Below are 23582 nucleotides of genomic sequence, written 5' to 3' on the forward strand. Positions count from 1 at the left end.
ATTTTTTCCATCTTTGACCTACAACCCATTTGACCTCATACATCATTCAATTTTAATCTGCTCCAAAGCCCTTATACATCATATAAGTGCCCTTCAACTAATGATATCAAAAGAGCTTTTCCATTATAGTAAAATTAATCTAAAAGTTACACAAAAGCTCTACTGAACTATTCAACTTTTCCATTATGATTTTACATTGTTGGAGTAATGATAAAAAGATATAGGAGTTTTATAATAAGATGATGTAGATGAAGGGAAAATTGTGTATTAACATAATTTACCATCTAGAGGATAAATATATATTTTGGAATAAGTTATTTGATTCTGTTTTTTTTTAATAGCTTCACATAAACATTGTTCTGAAAAAATTTGGGAAATGTATGAGAATCTAATAAAAATTGTATTCTAAATTGTCAGTTCTAAAACAGTTTTTTCTTTTCTTTGTACGACAAATTAAATTACCTTTATAAAACTAAAATAGATTGAGAAAACTTTACGAAATACACCAGAGAAATGATATCTTGTGAAAAGTAATTACGATTGTGAACAAAGTAAAAGACACGAGGTGAAGTTTATTATCGTGCAACATTTATAAGTTTAGTAAAGTAAAGTTTTGTAAAGAAGTTATGTTATCTTGCAAAAGGATACATTGTTGCGATGTCAAGTTGGAAATAATTACTTAGCTAAACTGCCAGTTGGTTATGTGGCCCCAGAAAGGGGTTTATCATCTCAAACCGAGAACGAAGGTAAATCTGAAATTAAATCTTTGGTTGTAAATTTATCACGACTCGACATGGATTTATAGATTAAACTTTGTATATATGTTCTATAGTATATTGACTGTTATTTCTTTTATTCCAGATACCAGTGACACTATGCAGTCTTGGTGTAGGGGCCACTTTTGGAGAGTCGATTCTGCACGATCTACCTCGGGAGAGTACTGTTACCACCAGGACGACGTGCGAATTGTTGAGAGTGGAGCAACACGACTTCAGGCTGATTTGGGAGGTTAGTGATTTTTTCTTAATAATTTTTTATTCTGCCAATCAAAAAAAGGGAATTATAATGTCATACAAGGGAGCTTGATGCTTGTTGTAACAATTGTTTTCAAATTAATATATCTTGGGATCGACTGATTACATTTCCACGCAACAAAGCTAGGTAGCTGCTTTAACTATTCCTCTGCCTAATCAAGTCAAAATAATTCCATAACTATTTTTTATTATTTCACAATTAGTCATTTTCTAGAAAAAGTGCGGTGTTACAACTTACCCCATTTTTAGGGTTAGTTGTAACATCTACTGTGGCAATTAGTAACGACAAAAATGACAATGATATATCAGATGTATCATTGTCATTGTTATTATATTATCAGAATATAATATAATATATTGATTGCTTATTCTGAAGAGAATTGACATGCTGTTATCTCATGTCATAAAACACGTGACTAAATCAAAACAAACTAGTGGTGTATGGCATCGTGCCTTATGCAAATTGCTGGAACTTCCTGTGCCGTGACGAAATATTCGAGGAATATTTCTAAGGATATTTATTATTCTTATTTTATAAAAGTAAATAAACAAGACTTGATCATCGGTGTTAGAGTGAAGGATCTTATCTCATATTTCTAAGAATTATATAAACCGTATTGCAAAGTTAAAAATATTTATTTGAAGTATAAGAGTGACATTTAGAACTTTAGCTAGATTTAGAATAAAAATCCGAATTATTTTTCGATATTAAAAAAAAAATTTTTTGCTAAAAAAAATTGAAATAAAAAAATAATTTTTCCCAAAAGCAATCATTTCGTCAACACAAGCAAAAAGTTCTTTGAATAATTTAAATCGGACGCTTAGTTCTTTCAAAAACAGCCATTTTTTGCACATTTTTCTCTGTACCTTCAAAATGGCTGAACTTGCCTTTGCTAAAACCTAATCACCACTTTTCCCTAATATTACAAATCGAATATTTCTCGGATCATTCAAATCGGTTGATCCGTTCTATTAAAAGCATCTTTAGCACTTTTTGCTCTATATCTCTAAAGCCGCTGGTACTGTCTTTGTCAAAAGAATCTCCTCAACAAACGTCTTCTCAACAATAGGAATCGAATATTTTTTTAACCATTCAAATCGGATAATCCGTACGCCTGAAATCGTGGATGCAAAATTGTCTCCACACATACAAAAACACACAAACGTTTTTCTGAGGTATGCCAAAATGTTCAGAAACTTTTGAAACATGAAGATCTGCAAAAATTTTCATTTTTGATTTTTGACTCATTACTATAACTTATCCTACAGGAAGTTAATTAGTGGCATTTGGCCTTGTGCCTTAAGGCAAATTGCTGTGTTTTCATAAAGATTATTATAAATACTATTACTTTCATAATTAGTATTTTATAGACAAAATATAAGAGCTTATAAAAAGTGAATGGCAAAACTCAATAAAGCGGAGTTAAAATAAAGGATTATTAAAAGTTGCAATTATTGTTTTGAATTATACGAGTGAGCATTAAAATTTTTAGTCCAGTCATTTAAGCTTAGATTTAATAGGAATCTTGGAAATCGAGCTACCCAGCTGTAAGACTCTAAAGTTGTCTCAAAACCTACATATGGTAGGGTGTCAATACCATTAAAAGAAACTTAAAAAAAGCAATGAAAATATCTTCCGCAAAAATAATCGTTTCGTTAATACAAGCATAAGATTTTTTGAATCATTCAAATCGGATGTTTCGTTCTCTCAAAAACTGCTATTTTTAGCTTTGTATTTCCGAAATGGCTGGACCTGTCTGCCAACAGTTAATCATCTGTTCTTCTTACCATTTCAATTTTTCAAAATATTCAATTTTTTTAATTATTCGAATCGTATGCTCATATGCTCTCAAAAACTGGCTGGACCTTCTTTGCCAAAAACTAATTAGCATGTCTCCTCATCAGTAGGAATCGAATGTTTTTTTGAATCTGTATGACCGAAATTGTGGACGCTAAGTTGTATGTATATATACATACAAGCACGCATACACACACATCAATTTTTTCTAAGAAATGCTAAAATGTTCAAAAACCTTCGAAACGTGAAAGATATGCACAAATTTTCAAATTCAATTTTTGGACGTATACATTAACTTACCCTACGGAAAGTTAAAAATCATTCATAATTCTCCAAAAATCGATATGAAAAACCAATAAGTCCATACCATCAATTACCATTTATACACAGTCATAGACTATATTAATGACAACGGAAACCGTCCGCGCACCAGTTATAACGTTTCCGTTATTCCGTTAGCCCGGAGGCTTTCTATTTCCGCAGGCCAGTAGTACTAGTGCGTAAATGCCATTTACGAGTCCGGGGATCCGGCAGGCCATAAATTCACCTAAATGGTAACAGAGATTTCGATCAAGGCCGATTCGATGGAAAAAAGTGCATGGGAAATATGAGAATATGGAAAGTAAGTGCTTTTTTAGCGATGGCTAGTTTCGGATTTCCTGACCTGTGTGAGAAATTTTAAATGGTACGGTTTTTAACTTCCTGCATGGTGAGTTATAGTAATTGAAAGTTACTGTATTTATAATCATACATTTTAAAACATTTTTAAAATATTTTATTACGGTATGGAAAGTTGCGACAGTTTGCTTTAAGGCACGATGCCATGCACCACTAATTATGGACTTTGTTGGTATATAAATATTAACTATTGTCGCATGGCATTATGCCTTAAGGAAAATTACTGAAAGTTTCTGCAATTAAACTTTGGAAGAATAAAAATAGTCAATAACACAGATCCATAAAATAAACAATATGTTGTTTGCATTGGGTATGCGACATATGTTTTACATGTATGTATATATATATATATATATATATTTTTGAATATTCTTGAATTTGATGTTGATATATATGTTTAATTTGAGTTTAATATTCGGGCGTAACATCAATAAAATAGTATGAGTTTTTTTTTTTTTTTTTTTATTAAATTTATTTATTTAAAAATCCATACGTTTCGGCTAGCATCTTAGCCATCATTCAGTGGTAATCAAGTTACTATAAAAATTGAAACTAAATAAATTATTTGAAAGGAAATTTTGTGGAAAAACAATAATACAATAATGTAATAAAACACTTACACAATTTGTATGTAATCCTAATATACATATGAAACCATTATTAATCCATGGTATGAGTATGTGCACATGATAAGAGATATATTTTTTAACACAAACATCACAAATGGTAAAACACACTATAATCATGATAACTTAACAGGTGTCGAACCTATGTATTTACTCTTGGAGTTTAGGATAGAAATGCCACATTTTTCTCAAAGCAGTTTTTAGCATGTGTTGATATTTTTTGGAAAATTTAAAAGGCGATGGGATTTTGTTATTTTTTAAGAATTTTGACACGCTATTAAAAACCACGTGTTCGTTTCGATAAGGGCCGTATTGTCATTGCGTTTGTTTTTACAATTACATAACGACAGAGTCATAAATAAACGCAATGACAATACGGCCCTTATCGAAACGAACACGTGGTTTCTTATAGCGTGTCAAAATTCCTTAAAAAAACCAAATCCCATCGCCTTTTAAATTTTCCAAAAAATATCACACATGCTAAAAACTGCTTTGAGAAAATGTGGCATTTCTATCCTAAACTCCAAAGAGTAAATACATAGTTTCGAACAACTTGTTAAGTTATCATTATTAGTGTGTTTTACCATTTGTGATGTTTTTGTTAAAAAATATATAATCTTATCAATGTGCACATACTCATACCATGGATTAATATGGGTTTCATATGCTAATATTAGATACAAATTGTAAGTGTTTTATTACCATTATTATTATTATTGTTTTTCCACAAAATTTCCTTTCATATAATTTATTTAGTTTCAATTTTTATAGTTAACTTGATTACCACTGAATGATGGCTAAGATGCTTAGCCGAAACGTATGGATTTTAAATAAATAAATTTAATAAAAAAAAAAAAAAAAAAAACTCATACTATTTTAATTGATGTTACGCCCGAATATTAAACTCAAATTAAACATATATATATATATATATATATATATGTGTAGTTTGTAACTCAAAATTTGATATTAAATGGCAAAAAATCGTGAAAAATTGAAAAAACAACAAAATCTCCAATTTGATTTTGAGCAATTATATTATGAAAACCAAATCATTTGTGTCACAAACAACTATCTGACTATTTTCAGTAATCTCTTAGCTAATTCATCATTGTAAAAATGTATTTGCAATTGTTCAAAAATTAGGTACTTGGTCCTTTTTACCCCATTGGGGGCCAGGAGGCAAACAGATCCAATGTTTTATTCTAATTTTTAAGGGATTTTACAAATAATAGCTATATTATTTGTAATATAGTAAATAATATAGCTATTAAAAATAATAGCTATATTATTCAACCAATTTAAAACCTACATTACAGAGAGTACATTTTTACAGAAATAACACAGATCACACAGATAATCTTGATCTTGTATTTCATCAAAAATATTTATTAGCAGAGTTAGAATGTTTATTTAACTTCTGTAAAATAGCTTTTTTATCTTAATTTACCTTTTCATTTACTATTTTTTATTTTGCACACCTCTGCCTCACCAAAATGCCAGATTTTATAGAAATTATATAAACTGTCTAACTGTTAAATTTAACTTAAAATTAACAATACATTTGAGTCTCGTAACTAGAGAACAGTTCAAAACCAAAACTAAAAGTGAAAGAAAATATTTTTGTTATGACTTGCCGTTTATCTCCTAATAGCAACGTCGTTAAAATCAAAATAATGGCTGGTTATATATTTTTTTTCCCTCTACTTTCAAATATTGTTGGCAAAAAAATTTTAACTTTACTTGTCTTTGAGATACTGATGGTGGACCTTTTTATCTGCGGACCTTTAAGCTCCGCTCTACCCTAATACATTTTATATTTTATTTTATATATCCTATACTAATTCTAACCTTGTTTCTTAAATCAACTGATAATTCTGTGTCAGTGCCAGGGCTGGAACCGAGTATCCCTGTGCATTTATATGTGTGTAAAACATTATTTATTTTATAGAACAAATCATATGATACTGTGTAATGTGGTTAGAAATTTAGGAAAAAAAATTATAAACGAGAAAAATGAGCAGAATACAATACTAATCAATTTTTATTGAAAATTATATTAATCTGAATCAATCATCTGAAAATATTAGTTTTCACCCTGAATCCTACAGGTTTTTCAATTTACCGAAATGTGTTTCTGACTGCTCAAATATTTTTCCTGCTTATTTTCATTCAAAACCCATAAATAGATAATTGGATCATATATCATGCTGAAGCGATATCCCTTCAGCCATTCAAATGATGGATAGTCCAAGATAAATATATATGTGTATATAGATAGATATATATATATATATATATATATATATATATATAATATATTCTGAAATATTTCACTTATTCTTGTCATATAAAATGATACTTAACATAAAGTACCATGTGAGAAAGTACGAACTTATATCAAAATTACCAAAAAAATGTTTTTTCAGATTTTGTTCATACATTTAATTCAGTTTTTTTCTTTTGAAAATGTTTGATCAACCTAATAATAAATTTTAAAGCAAATTATATATATATATATATATATATATATATATATATATATATAACTAATTTGGTTAGGTAACATTATGTGAAGAAGTTCCTTTATCTCAATTCTCTACTCAGATATATATTTTCTGATTTAATTTAAGATATAGTGGCATAATAGTTATTGTTATAAGTGTCACACACATTACTATTTAGAACAGGGCCGGATTCAAGAAATATAAATTTACAAAATTAAATCATGCATTTATTAAAACTTATAATTAATAATATGTGTGTATATATATACACACTACTATAGTAGCATTTTTTTGAAAAAATTAAAAATCCTGAATGTGTTTTATCATGCTAGAATTAATAGGGATTTTGATTGTTTAATTGATTGATTAATAAATTCATGACATATTTTATTCTTGAATATTACATTTGTATGAAAATATTCTGTTCAGGAAATAAGTTCAAAATTTCCAAAATTTGTCAAAAAAAGAAAACTTTTTTTTGTCAGTCATTTTTTTTTCCAAAAATGTTTTTTATTTTCAAAAGTCCAAAATTTCTTAAAATGCACCACTAATTTTATTTATATTATATTAACTTGTATTATCCTTGTTGCATTCCTGCCAAATCCTATCAATTTAGTACACTACCACAAAGAAAATTGTAGTTGTATCAAGTAGAATATTTGGACGGATTCTTCATTAAATAACCGTGATTCTTATTTTTCTAAATTTTCATATTTTTTATCAAAACAATCAACAAGTTTCCTAGTTTATCTCTGTCGATGATTTTGCTCGAGCCCATAATACACATATGTGCTTTCCCATATAACATTTGATGTGCGACCACGCTTTGGCACAAACGTGCTGACAGAAATTAATTAATTAAATATTTAATTTATTAATATTAATAACAATATTATAAACAACAAGAATTATCATCGATGTTTGCAGTTTTGTTTTTAATTAGTTTGTGTATAGTTTTTCTGTGAGTGGGAACAAAAACATCATAAATCAGCATTAATTTGAAACGTTTGTTGCGTTAATAAATGTTGCGCCAGTTAAAGAGTGACAGTGAATGTGTAATATTTTACTTATAAATATTTACTAAATATTCATGAAAAGTTAATAACAAATAATTGTTTTATCTTGTCTTGACTCAAAAAGTAAAATAATGAAAAAAATGCTAAATTCATAAAAAATAGTTAAATTGAGGATTTCTTGAACCAAACACAAGTATAAAATCTAACAAATCAAATTCAATCAAATTAATTACAATTTATTCTCAATTTTAGTAAAATGTACTATTTTTAATATTAATTGGATACTACTAAAATTGCATTTCTTACTTATAGTAAACCAAATACAGTCATAAATAATATATCTAATATAAATATGTTAATGAATAAAAATAAAATAAATAAAAATAAAAATAAAAATACTAATTTAAATAATATTAGAAAGTGAAGTGAAAAGAAAATTATTTAATTTTTATAAAAGTGTTTTATAAAAATTTCTAATATTAGTGCATTTTTTTTACAAAATCCAAATAATTTCTTATTTATAATTATAATTTCTAGTACATTTATTAAATATATTATAAATATTAACTCCAAGACGAGATAAAAATTAAAGAAAATTCATAATCATAAAATATATTAACAAAATAATGATTTTTTATTAAATTTTTATTAAAAATTTTATTTACAGTGTTTAGTGCTAAATGTATAGTGAAAAATTATAAAAAAAATATGATTAATTTATAATTATATTTTAACCGCTTTTAGTAAACTAAAAAAAATATGATGTTATTATATAGGTAAAATAAAAAGTATAAAATTTCTTGAATAGAGTTTTGCAAAATAATTCAAGATGTTTGAAATTTTGAAAGTAAGTTTATTTTTTATTTTTTACATTTATATAAATTCTGAAAATTATTAACAATGGTTAGATTCTGCAAATCAAAAAAACTTTATGAATAATAAAAATGTGATTTTGTATTTTGTAAAATATTTACCCATTTGTATACTATACTGCTTGCATACTATACCAGAAATTATTTATATTAGACTTAATTGCAAATGTTTTATATTTTACAAAAATTATATAAATATATGAGTTCGAAATATATATTATTTATTAATATTTTATATTATTTATTAAAACAAACATTTGTAGAGCAAATAGTCTTCATATAAATCAAACTGATCAATAAACAAAATTTTGAGGCATTTTTCACATTTGTTTTACCTAAAGAAAAATTATTTCTAACTAAAAAGACTAACTAAAAAAAGAGTTTATGGATAACAATTTAAGAAATAAAGCTTTTATGACAATAATAATTTTCCACGTCTAAAAAATTGTACTTTATAAATGAAGTGTAAATATTTTCAACATTAAAAAAATAAATCTCATACCACAAAAGTAATCTTCCATATCTGATAAAAGATATTTTAAAATTATATATTTTTATTTATATTATAATGAATGGCAAATATTATTTCTTTTTTGCTTATTTGTACATTTCAAAAAAATATATATATAACTAATGATTAGAAACCTGACGGGAACAATAGGTACAAGATCACGGATTATTGTATGCAAATTTTTTTGTATGCAAAATTTCTAAATTGCAAATGAACTTTTAAAAAAGACATGCATAAATAATGTTTACGTACTATCCGAAATAAGCATATAAATGGAAAATAATATTTTCAAATTCATAATGTTTAAAAGAAATAAAACCTTGCTTTTATTCATTTTAAACAGAGATTTCTCCTTTATGGAGTAAATTCTAAAGTAATAATAAAAAATATTTTTTATAAATATTATAATATTTTTTCTTCTGGTCTAACTTTTTTATCGTTTTTCATGCAACAATAACAACAACAAAAATTATGGATCCATATAAAAATTACAATTGGGATCTGAAAATTAAATCTGTGCAGATTTGAGATATAAAACAAACTCAAGATCAAAAATATTCTACAAACTTTTGTAATATAGTTAGACCCTTAGTATATTAAATGTATCAATAGTATCCATAAAATTAATTTTAAGATCAAAATAGTATTTTTTTTTTCATTTTTTATTTATTTTGACCATTAATAATAGGAATTTTTCCATGGGATTATTACGGAAGATGAGTTTTCTCTAGTAGTTTATTATGAAAGGAATTTTCAACATGTGTTTTGCAAATTTAATCTATTTTCACGTGCAGATAATATTATATAAAGTTTTTATCGCGGAAATGCGATCCGATTATAACAAAAGCTCTCGATATTTACATGAAAATCGATTTCTTTAGAGATAAATACATATTTTTATGAGTATCATATTTTGTATCAGAGATACTGTATAAAAATGCGTGCAAATATTTTTAAAATAAAATAAAATTTACAAAAATATTGTCTTTTAATATTTGTCAAAAACAAGTAGAGTAATGCAGGGCTAAAAAGGACCACCACCGATATCTCAAAACCAAGTAAAGTAAAAATTTTGTTGACAACAATATTTGAGGGCAAAAGATGTATAACCAATCATCACCTTAATTCTTACGATTTTTCTATCATAAGATATACAGAAATGTTTTGAAATCCGTAACAGAAGTATTTTCTTTCGTTGTTAATTTTTTTGGTTGTGAGCACTGTTGTTTAGTTTACAAGAGCTTGAAATAATTTATAAGTATACGTTATTTAACTGTTTGATAAGATTTATTAATGATTTTAAGTTAGATTCAACAGATTTTAATATAACCCCTATAAAAGCCTACACAAGTTGGTTGGGGTAACAAGGCACGTCTAAACCTTTATCCTGGTAAAGATGTAAATAATAAAAAAATAGTGAATGTAAAAGTAAATTAGGTTAAACAAAGCAAATTTACAAGATATAAATTAAATGAATAGTTATTCCAATTCTGCTGATGAATATTTTTGACAAAATACCAGATCAAGGTTATATTATATATACAGTGTTATCAATGTAAAAAATGTACCCATGAAATTTATATTTTTCACAATTTATATTATTTCGTAAAATTTCTTAAAAATTGAAAATAAGACATAGGATCTGTTTGCTCACTGGCCGTCCCATTTTACACCACCTATGGGGTAAAAAGGACCACGTAACAAATTTTTGAAAAACAGCAAAAAAGCTAATTTTTACAATAATGAATTAGCTGGGAGTGTTACTGAACATAGTCAAATAGTTGTTTGTTTGATATGTGTTATTTGTTGTCATATAATTGGTTTGGTTTTTGCATTATAATTTTTGCAAATTGGACCTTTATGCTCCACTCCACTCTATTAAATATGATTATTATCAAAGGCGAATGTAAAATTTATGTTTCTCTCATTTTTTGAAATTTTAGGCTTAGGCTTCTATTATCTTTATTGCTTCTTGATTTTTTTATTTAGCAATCAGAAAATGCATTTCAAAAATTTCTTTGAACTAAATTGAAAATATATACTTTGAATGCATGTCTAAGAAAAGAAAACAATTCTTCTTATAATTTCAAGATCTTTATTTTATTGGTAATATTTTTTTTCTCTACATGTGTTCTGAAACATTAAAGCAGGGTTTTGTGTATATTTATATTTAAGCCAACATATTAAAACGGTTTCGACACAAATTAATTGAATTTAATTCAAACGACCTTATATGACACCGAATTTATTACACAAATGACTCCAGTTGGCTATAGTAAATAATACGTCGTATTAAAATCAAAATAGATTTATGTATATATATATATATATATATATATATATATATATATATATATAGACAATTGTATATTTGCACGTTTTGACACTAGGTATGTGTCATCATCCAGAATTTTTTTTTAAATAATGAACAATAAAAAATGTTTCACCATAATTGTGTTTCTATCATTTTTATATTATGAAGTTTTGCTTTTTCTGATTGAATTAAAATTACCAGTATCAATAATAAAAATATTTTTCTACTTTATAATTAATTCATAATCATATTTCCTATAAAAACAACATCAATATAATTCGATAAAAAAATAGTATTTAAATTATTGCTAAATACCTCTAGTATTTATAATCTTACAATCATGATTAATAAAGAAACAGAATTATTTTCTAGGTCAACAATTTTTTGTTACTTCAGTTTATTAAAACAAGTTATATGAATTTAACATATTTTATTTATATAATTATTGCAGTCATAAAATTAGCAATATTAATTATGATAAATATACTTTTATTATAGGAAAAAATAGTTTCAAAATTGTTGCAAAAGATAGACAAATTTAATAAGAATATTATTCATTATAATTCATTATTATAAATTAAATTTTAATTTTATCAATAATATTTGACAAACAATTTAATTTTTGTAATTTCTTATTATTTTTGAACGAAGATGAATACGTAATAATTAAATTATATAATTTTGGAATTGAAAATCACGTGAGCTCAGAATAAATTATCATTTTTTGGAAAAAGAATTTTTTTATTAATATTAAAATTGAGTATATATGTTCTCTCCCGTTTTTAATCATATTATTGACTAAATATTTAGGATATAAAATATTATTATTCTATAAATATTATAATATTTTTTAAATTACTTCAATATTATCATGTGACTTAGCCAAATAACTTTGTCAATTAATAAAATAAGAATGGAACGAATGAAAATAAGTTTATTCTAAACTGAAGTACTTTTCTGATCTCAAAATGTATACTTTTTTAATTAAAATGTTAATTTGACTTTTTGAATTATTTGATACATTATTTTACTAAAATCTTTTTTTCTTTTCAGAAAAACAAAGAGTTGATGAGCGAATTAGTGGCGAATCCAAAACTGAAAAATGGTAAGAAAATTATTTAAATTTAATTACTATAGTAATCAAGTATCTAATATGATATTAAGAGATTATTCAAATTATTTTTGAAATAAGTTATATCGTATTTAAATAAATCTAATAGTTTTTAATCTATAAACAATATATACATATTGATTGCCATGTCAGTCAGATGTGTCTGACGCTAAGATGTGCCACATGAGTCATATTAGACTTATTTGTCTAATATTTGATAGAAGGAATTTTTTTTATTACAAAATTTATTACAACTGTTAAATAATTTAACATCTAGTAACAATGATGAACAACAACAAAAATTTAAATATGATAAATTAATTTAAGGATAGTATTTTTATTAAAATGATATCCGTAGTATGATGATTTAATATAAAATAAAAATAAAGGAAAAATGAAGATTTCATATAGTTTCATGTCAGTCATATATGTGCAACTAAAAAATAGTTTTTTGGAAAAAATTTTTTTTGTTACATTAAATATCACTTAAACAAATGCACTTTCTATTTCAAATTGCGATTTTAAATACACAGCCTGCAATTCTATTGGAAAATATTGTGGTTAAATGCTATATCATTTAATTCAAAAGTTCAATTAAATATTGACTTTATATCCAAATCCACATACATAATCCTGTTCGATTCGAATCAAATCCCTTCAGCATTTCACGAAATCTATTTATTTATTTGGACGATACTTCAATTACTGGAATTCGATTTGCAAACTCTTAATCGAAAATGTAACACGTTTTGCAAAATAAATTCTTTGAATCTCAGATGGAAAAGTTTGGTAATGAATAAAAGTTTTGGGAAAGATGAAAGTATATATCGAAGATTTAGATATATTTTTTAGAGAAAATATATCGATTCAAATTTAGTTATTAATAATATATTGTTACTGAGAAGGCAGTTATTTCTTACTTTAAATTAGAGAGCAATTAGGTATTACCTAGCAGCTGAGGATCATCTTGAAATTTTGTATCAAAATTAATATTATATCTATATGTAATTCACATTTTGTAAAAAAATATATATCTATTAAATTAAAATGACAATTTATTTTTAATTATGGACTTTTTATGGTGGTATTGTTACAGATACTTTAACTCAATTTTAACTACTCAGTTAATATTGATTTAGAGACAAAGCTTTGTTTAAATTTATATGAGAATTTTATTTGAGCAATAATATGCCCGCACTATATATAGTACCTATACATAACTCTCAAAATGCAAATTATTACAATAATGATAAAAACCCACAACCTGATTTACAACGCCTCAACAATATTTATTTGTTTTTTTTAACCATTTACTTAGTAATGCTAGAAGATTTATAGTATTATTAAAAATCTATATTTTTAATTTAATCCTTTTTTATTTTTCTTTTAGGATTTGGACCAGGGGTGTGTCTCACAGGCACCCAACGAGAAGGTTCTCCAACAGGAAAAAGCTCTCACAGTTTAGACGGACCAAACCCTGCCGAACCCATAACAGAGGTAATAAAATTTCTCCACAAAATACGCATTTTCATTGTTTTCCTTCTCTACGCACTAAAATATTCATTTATTCCGATGTTTTCCACAATTTTTTCTCGAATCATTCTTATCAGGGAAAGCACCTTTTAGGTGAAAATCTGGAAAATTGTGGTCTGACGTAGTTCGATCGAGTGACGTTGCCGGTATCGAAATGTTTAATCAGTCGTGAATGGTTTTCGATAGTGTTTGCCATGAAATTGATTTAATTTAGTAATGTTTACGTCACTAAATTATCGGTAAATAAATATGTGCATTAGATAGATATTTGGATAAAGTGCGTAGACGAATTGAGTTTTCATCGGGGTTTTTTGGAACGAAATCAGAATTATGACATTGCGGATTTTATTGAGAATGCTATCTAAATTGTACTGATTTTTCACGAAAACCATATAAAAATTTATAAGCTTTATTATTTTTACAACTAATAATAACTCTTATTTATTAATGTATCAACGAGCTTACAAAATCTTTAATTTAGATCATTTTTGACTGCATTACGTATACATAAACCAAAATAACGAGATAAATTATTTGTACAATTATACAATTTTTGACAACACAAATACAAAATAGATTAGTATTTGATTTATTATTTAAGTCCAATAAATCTTTGTTATTTGCCAGTATTTTTTTAATTTGCGCACTTTTTTGGAAAAAATAATCAAACATCTATTTACATACATATTTATATACTTATTTATTTATTCTCAGATTTTTTGTATATTATCAGTTTGTGAATTTCTTATTTATCCAGCCTATTAACTATTATTTTAATTTTTTTTTTCTAGATTTATTTATAAAATTTTCCAAAAATTTTAGTTTATTCGTTACACATTTATTTATTCATTGATTTCATTGTTCTTATATTTATTCGTGTATTTAGTTAATCGTTCATCCATTTATTTATTAATTCTTATAGTTTATATTTTTTATATTTCAATTTATTTATTCATTTATTTATCATTCTATTAATTGTTATTATTTTTGAATTTGTGTATTTTTCTGTTTATTCATTTAGTTGATAAATTGTGTTTTTGTTTGTTAATATATTCATTTATTATTGTTATATTTACTTATTTATTCATTCTTACACTTTTTCATTTGTTTATTCATTCATTGTTTATTTATTAATTATTATTATTTTTTATCTATTTATTTACTTCACTATTTATGTGTTCGTTTATTTAATAATTGATTTTTTCATTTATTCATTTATTCGTCTTTATATTAATCTTCAATATTTATTCATTTATTCGAATGTTAATTTTTTGGATTTTCATAATATAATAATTTTTTATTCATTTCACTTAGTTTAATTTTTAATATTATTTTTATATTTTTAATTAGCCGACATGTTCACCAAATTACTCAATTTAAAATCGTATATTTATTTACTCATTTATTCATTCGTATAATTTATTTTTTTATTCCATTTCGATTCATTTATATATTTATTTCATTAATCAATCATTTGTGTATGCATTCTTAAGTTTATTTATTTTTCAGTTTATTTATTTATTCATTGTTGTTGTTGTTATGAACGCATTCATTCATTTATTTAAGCATTTACATTTTTTGCTGATATATTACTCTGCTTATTTATTCATTTTATGAATATTTTGCTAACATTTATTCTTATTCTTTTATTAATGAATCATTTTAATTATATATTTATTCAATAAATCATTAGTTCAGATTTTTCTTTAATTCCTTCAAAAAATTTAATCTTTAGTCATTTATATATTTCCATGATTAAATAATCATTATTCAAGTATCATTTATGTAATTCATCCATTTATTCAGTTATATCATATGCATGTGTTTGTTTATTTATTCATTTATTTATGAATTAATTTATTTAAATATTTATTTATTTATATAATTTAATAATTCATTATTTATTTATTTTTAGGCACCCAGCCCTGCAATGGCTCGCATAGGTTGGGCCTTACGAGTAATATTATTGAGCGAAACTGGAGGTTGTTTAAAAGACAGAAAATTATCAGGTATTGTAAAAATAAAATGACTTTGATAATTAATTAAGAGCGACGGGACTTGTTTCAGAGGTCCCGGGTTCGATACTCACTTCGTGCAGCCTGTTGTCAGGCAGCAGTGACAACGATTTCCACTTGAAAATATAGATAGCAATATGTTTCCAAGTGAAAATAGCCCTTGTTCGGCATTGCTGCACTAATAAAAAGTCAGCCCTATTAGATTAATTCTAATAACAAAAATCATCAAATATTGATGGATTAACCATTGGGTTACCATCTAAAAATACGAAGTAAGGAGAAGTTTCAATCCAACAGTTTATAGGACGTAAGGTTCTGATTGCTGTTACAAAAAAAATTATAAAAAATCATCTTGTTTTTAATTTTTGTCACCAGGTAAACCAGTAAGACGATGTGCACCTGGCACAGAGTTGGTGGACTGGCTGGTCGCCCTGTCTCCTGCAGTACATGGACGTCTGCAAGCCCAAGGCATGTGGCAGGCCTTGCTGGAGGAAGGAGTTATAGCACATGGTAAGTGAAATGAAATTTCTTATTTTAGACAATAATAAAAAAAAAATTAGACAATCTTATTCTAGACAATAACAAAAAAGGCAAAATAGAAACTTTGACTTTATATTGTCTCTAAGAAATATCTCAAATATGCATTCAGGATACAGAAATTCCAAATACTTTTATTGATTTATGTTATGCTATGTTATTGAAGAGTATTTGATTATTAATTATTTAAATAATCTTGGATTAAGATAGTCCAGTCAATCAATGGTCACCCCAAGTGTTCCAAGTTTTAGCAATCCTAGGCTCTACAATTCTCTGTAGCTTCAATTGATTATTTCCTGATCATATTATCATATCCCACAAGAATGTTTCATATATTTAAAATTCTACATATAATGTGGTTACTATATTTTTGCCAATACCTTAAATCGGTTTAAACGAGTCTACATTTGACGAGTTGACATTTTCTTAACTCAGAACGGAATTATAATTTGTACATATCTTTTTGTTAAATCTTTTATTTAATCGGAACTGAAATTTGTAGTTATCAGGTTAGCCACTAAGTAAGTGCGCATTTTTGTCAAAAATCAAAAACTATATTCGCGTGGAATTAAATAAGTTTGTTTTGTATATCATTTTGATTGATGACCTTTTGTTATCTTCCAAGAAGCATCATTATCCCAAGTGTATAAAATTTTTAGTTTTTATTAGCAAAAACTGAATTAGATACAATTTGACACCATCATGTTTTTCTTTAAATTCAAGGGTTTTAATCAGGTGCTTCGTGGTCAGGAATAATTGGTGGATGGGGAGAAAAATTTCAACCACCAACTTGTTCGACTTCAAATTATAATGTGTATTTGTAATTTTAATATAAAGTAATGAGGAAATGCGATTGATTTTTCAACTTCTTAATTACAATTTAGTAGTTTTAATTTAGTTATCAGTTTACAATTAATCTTCCTCAATTTTAATTACAAATTACAATGCGGTTATAATCCCCGGTGTTCCAAATTTCAACAACGTCAATTAATTGAACATGTTCTCTCTCAGAAACTGCATTACCCGGTCGCCACATAGTCTGGTGGTCCTAGTAGTTAATAATGGAATTCTGTTCCCATACACGATGTACTGTAGGTACTTTATTATAAGCCACAAGGCAAATACATGACCAATACCTGGAAACAATATCCAATCCGACTTTGAGAAAAGATTCTCAAAATATAATAGGAAAATACCTTTATCCAAAGGTAAATAGAAATTGGGTATTTGGTTGTAGTTGGTGACTAGATTTTTCTAGTTTGTCACAGGAAAACAACTTGACTAGATTTTTTACCTAAATTTATAACGAAAACTCGTACTGTTGTCTGTTTTGATTTTCCAAAAAATATGAAAAATTTGGATGATTTTAGTGATGCGATTCTGATACGAATATTGATCATTTCATTAATTACCTGATCGATTTTTTTAAGGATTTTTGAACCCGCCTCCCTATTGGTGATACGCAAAATTTTTGATTTTTTTTAAATGTGTAGATTTTTTTAGAAAATACAGGTGAAAAATAAACACAGGTAATATCTTACTGTATTCCTCCCTCCCTCATGTGATATTTCGTAATTTTTTGTCAAACCCCCCTATACCTCACGTGATTAATGGTCGCCACCTAAGTGACAAAGCAAACTCTGAAAAATATTTCTAATTTGATTTTAGAGATATATTTTTAGATCTTCTTGGAAACACAACCTTTTTTAGGACAGTAGAACTTAGTATTGAAAGTGTTAGAAGAATGTATACAGGTTTTATTCAGGTGATAAGATTTTAGTACTTCCAGCAATCTACAAAATCTCTGAGTTATTTTGTTATTTATTATTTATATATAGTGATTGCAAAAAAATCGAAAATGAAATTTTTTATATATCTTCACGTTTTTAAGGTTTCTGAACATTTTGGCATATTTTAGTAAAAATTGATGTACGTATGCGTGTGTGTATGTGTGTGTGTATGTGCTGATACAAATTTTCGTCGACGATTTTGCGATCACCGAACAATCGATTTGAATAATTCAAAAAACATTCGATTACTTCTGATAAGGAGACGAGATGATTATTCGACGAGTTTTTGGCAAAGGCAGGTCTAACCGTTTTGGAGATATGGGGCAAAAAGTGCCAAAAAAAATTCAGTTAGATGCTATTTTCACTTGAAATCAGCTATGCAGCGTGATTGCTTGAAAAAATGTTACAAATTTAAAAAAAAAACTAAATACGAAAAAAATCAAAATATAAACAAATTTAATTATAAAAAAGTCAAATTTTTCAAAAGAATCAACTATTCAAAAATTTAAAATTTTTTCAAAAATCTCTTTTTTTTCAATGTTTCTTTTGATGATTTAGCTTTCGGTAGGGAAAGTTCCAGCAATTTGCCTTAAGGCACGATGCCATACACCACCAGTTTATTTAATATTTTTACTATTTTGAATTTTTTCGGTTTATACTAAATTAAATTCCAGTAAACTTTTAGAATCTATTCGACGACTATGTACTTTAGGTGGACAAACTCGAGAGCTTTCAATTCATAATTGAATCATAGAACAAGTGCTTGTTCAAGCTTCTGAAATGAAATAAAATTTAAAAATGTTTAAATTGATTAGCAAAAAAATTACCAGGTGGAAATTGGATTGGATATAGTTTAATTAACAAAAACTTTATTACTTTTTACTAATTCATGATTTAATTAAAATTCTTGTATTGCACGATTTATTTTAGACTTCTTGAAGCATTGGATTAATCCATAAATTATCTGACTAGATTCATATACCTATAAGCAATGGATTTTTCCATAAATTATCTAATTAGATTTCTAAACTTTGTATACAATGCCTATATATACTATACATTGCATACAAGTTTGAATATTTCACAATAAATTTTTGTTACAAAAAAAAATCCTTATCAGTATCTAATCTCAGGGTAATTTATTATTATTTCTTTTCCAGTTGCCCATGAGCAACCCTTCAAAGACAAATGTTTCCTATATCGGTTTCGTCAAGATGAAGATCCACCAGGAGGTGCAACCACTGGAAGTAACAACAATGCTCTTCCAAGTATGGAAGAACTGGCCAGGGCTGAAGAACATGTCAGAGACGCTCTTGCAGCCTTGGCACACAGGGCTTCTGATGCACTTTTGAGGATGATACTTAGAAAACCGTAAGAAATCATTATAATAATACAAATATTATAAAATTTTGGCCAAATTGCATGTTACCTTCTTTACTATGGATCCTGTTATTTCTTTCTGGTTGACTTTTGTTCTAGATTTGTGTTTGTAGTTGTTTTTGATAAAGTTTGTTGCTATAAATTTTGTTTAGACTTCAATGCCTATTACCAAAGCCTAATCTACTCCAATTAGTGATATAAAAGTTCAGAACTATGCTTTGGCAATCTTGGTAGACTTCTCCCTTTCCCAAAAACTTGGTCAATTTATAGTTCCACTTACATAATTTTGTGTTTTTTATTATCAGGAGCCATGAACGGACTCAGGACGACTTGGAAACTATTTATGAAGAACTTCTGCACATAACGGCTCTTTCACACTTGTCCAATTCCGTAAAACGAGAACTTTCTGCTGTGATAGTATTTGAGGCACATCCACAAGCCAGTACAGTTCGTAAGTAAAAAATAAATAGTTCATATATATATATATATATATATATATATATATATTAGGGTGGTCCTTAAAATGGTCATTTTCGAATTTCCTTGCTCCCATGGGCTCAAATGGTTTCAAATTGATAAAAAACAATTCTCTGAAAGTTTTAGCTCTTAATATTAACGTTTAGATAGAGCGCAATTCAATCAAAGTTTTGTATGGAAATAGCATGGAAAAAATTTCAAAAATTTTAAAAATGTTTTTTAAATGTAATTTAGCGAACAAATGAATGAATAAAACTCATTCATTTGTCGCTAAGTTATACCTAAAACATTTTTTTTAATTTTCAAAAATTTTTCCATGCTCTTTCCATACAAACTTTGATTGAATTGCACCGACGATCGTTGGTGGGGCAGAAGACAGTATATCGAACGACTTGTAACGGATAACACATAATGCTAATTTAGATTTCCATATTTTAAATTTTGAATTATAACACACTGATGATGAGACAAACCTAGTGTCGAAACGTTTTTTTAATGTGAAAATTATTATTTGATAAATTAGTGCAAAAAAGAGTGTTGTTTGTTCATATTTCCAAAATAATTACTATTATCCATTCAGAATACATTTGTTATATAATATATATATATATATATATATGTATATGTATATATATATATATATATATATATATATTATTTGTATATTTCCTACAACTTTATTATTAGTCCTTTACCATTTTGCTTGATGTATTTCCACCAGAACTTGTCACAACATCGAGAATTCAGATCGATCCAGGGGTGGTGAATGTGGTTTTGAATTGATTTGAAATTCAATTCTATGACATATATATATTCGGAACGGACAACCTGAATAGAAAATTTATTGAATGGCATTTCATCCTATCTGTGGTAGAAACTAGCAATTGTAGATTGCTCATGTGGGTAAAAATATTTACTTAGGAAGATACAAAAATAGCGGAATATTTCTATATATAAATAACCATGAAATAAATAGAAAAGCAAAAAAGAATATTTTTAAAGAAGGTGTAGATATTTAGATCGATAGTAAAATTGTTATAATATGATGAACTCAATTTCAAAAAAGTGGAACAGTTTTTGCCAACTCTAATACATCGCAGTGCCCAAATATGCGATTACTTCAAATTATATTTTTGGATTTTATTTCTAATATAATTAACTTAATTGAAAAGATATTTCAAATTTTTATGTCTTATGTAAATTGCTGAATTGTATTTTTGAAAGTCTTAATTTCTTCAAAAGACTATCTGATGCTCTTAAATAATATTCACAAAATGATCATCTGGAATGATAATATAACAATTTTCTAATTATTTGATTTTTACTAAATTAATCAATTGGTCATCTGCCTCATAAATGAAAATCATTCATAAATAATTAGATATATATATATATATATATATATATATATATATTTGATTTTTACTAAATTAATCAATTGGTCATCTGCCTCATAAATGAAAATCATTCATAAATAATTAGATATATATATATATATATATATATATATATTGATTGTTTCTTTTCCGAACAGTAAATCCAATAATAAAAAACAATTGTTTTTTGAAGATGTTTAATACGACGTTTCGGAACTAGGTACGTTCCATCATCAGGTTTATTCTGTAATAATTTATATTTTTATCCAATCACTATTTTTTGTTAAAAACACTCGATTTTTTGGAAGATATTTGTAGATGTTACGACTACACAAGACTTAAACACACTGATGTCTTGTGTAGTCGTAACATCTACAGTTAAAAGTCGAAGTCTTGTGTAGTCGTAACATCTACAAATATCTTCCAAAAAAATCGAGTGTTTTTAACAAAAAAAATATTAGTGATATGGATATATAAATTATTACAGAATAAACCTGATGATGGAACGTACATAGTTCCGAAACGTCGTATTAAACATCTTCAAAAAACAAATTGTTTTTTTATTATTGGATTTACTGTTCGGAAAAAAAACAATCAATATATTGAAAAAATCCAGGACTTATCTATTAAATATATATATATATATATATATAATACATGTATATATATATATATATATATACACACACATATCATTGATTGATCAATTAATTTTCCTATAATTCTGGGACTTTAGAAAAAAGTTTAAGTTATTCATTGCTATTGATTTGAATTATAAATAACGTCTTAGTGTGCATTAATAAATTTCCTCGCATATATGTATTTTAAGCAATACAGTTACTATAATTTCACAAATCGATAGTGCATATAATTTAAAACAAGTTCCAAACTTCTAATGATATTTGGTATTAGTATTCAGAATTAGAAACTTTGTTAAAGGAGCTCAGGAGCAAAACTTAAAGATACATGATCAAGTTTACATCAAATAACTTTGCAAGAGGATTTAGAGATCTATTTAATTATACCAACAATAAATTGTTAATTTTATCAATAATAATATTTATATGAATTTTGTACAATTTTGTAAAAATTTTATTTTACGTAGAAACAAGAGTTTAGGAAGTACCAATAAGTATGAAATAGAAAATGCATTTTTTTAATAATGGTTTTGCTGGATTATAATGATTAACATTTATGCTTATGTTGAAAGCAATTTTTTTGTATTTCGGTTCAAATATTTTAATCTTACGTACACAATAGACCATAATATTAAATCTATGATATAATTTTATAACCCATTCAAATGCAACAGAACACTTTCTTATTCAACACTAAAAAATCTGAAAACTTTCATTAACGTAATGCATCTTATGTAATTAATGTTTGCATAAATAATGAAATTTTAATGCAAATTTTATGAGAACTAAGTTTTTATGATTTGTATTAAGTAATAATTTTAAAGCTAGTGGGAAATAAATTCTGGAATATTTTCCGGACATTATTTAATAATGCAGATATTGAGGAGAGAATTCAAATGGAAGGACATTTATGCAGAACTATGGAGATTGCATTCCTTTGGCTTTGGCATTTTCAATAGGAATATATATATTTATATATATATATATATATATATATATATATATATATATTTGACTTACTAAAAAAAGTCGTTCAATAGAATAAATGTAAAAATAATTACCTAAATAACGAATCTCAATTCTAATTGATTAAGTTGATTATTTTTTTAAATTATTTTTTTTAAACGTAAGTTTATATTCATGAAAAATAACAAGTCGTGATTTCCTTATGAAATTTTAATTTATATTTTTTTTAAATCACATAAAAATGAATAGTGTTTTATTTTCTTATTAGTGACTAATATTTTCATTCATATATATGAGATATTGGGCATGTATTCTACTGAAAAACTAAATATCTCAAAAGTTTTAAAAATTTATATTGATGACCATAACTAGAATATTTATAAACGTTTTACATAAAATAACC

At 26.0% G+C, this 23582-nt stretch overlaps 1 protein-coding gene across 1 annotated transcript in view; it reads left to right on the plus strand.

Annotated features, from left to right (window-relative positions):
• LOC113379621 (rap guanine nucleotide exchange factor 4-like) overlaps positions 1-20181 on the plus strand; it is a 53788-nt gene extending 33607 nt beyond the window's left edge. Inside the window, exons 4-10 of the mRNA XM_026619548.1 lie at positions 862-1008; positions 12410-12461; positions 13858-13964; positions 15916-16009; positions 16391-16525; positions 19503-19713; positions 20028-20181. Coding sequence (XP_026475333.1) covers positions 862-1008; positions 12410-12461; positions 13858-13964; positions 15916-16009; positions 16391-16525; positions 19503-19713; positions 20028-20181 — 900 coding nt within the window. The remainder of the gene's footprint in view (positions 1-861; positions 1009-12409; positions 12462-13857; positions 13965-15915; positions 16010-16390; positions 16526-19502; positions 19714-20027) is intronic.
• The last annotated feature ends 3401 nt before the right edge of the window (positions 20182-23582 follow it).

The sequence above is a fragment of the Ctenocephalides felis genome, unplaced genomic scaffold (genome assembly GCF_003426905.1).
Source record: "Ctenocephalides felis isolate EL2017-DRISC unplaced genomic scaffold, ASM342690v1 CF-g0.4_SCAFFOLD_00845, whole genome shotgun sequence".
NCBI lineage: Eukaryota > Metazoa > Arthropoda > Insecta > Siphonaptera > Pulicidae > Ctenocephalides > Ctenocephalides felis.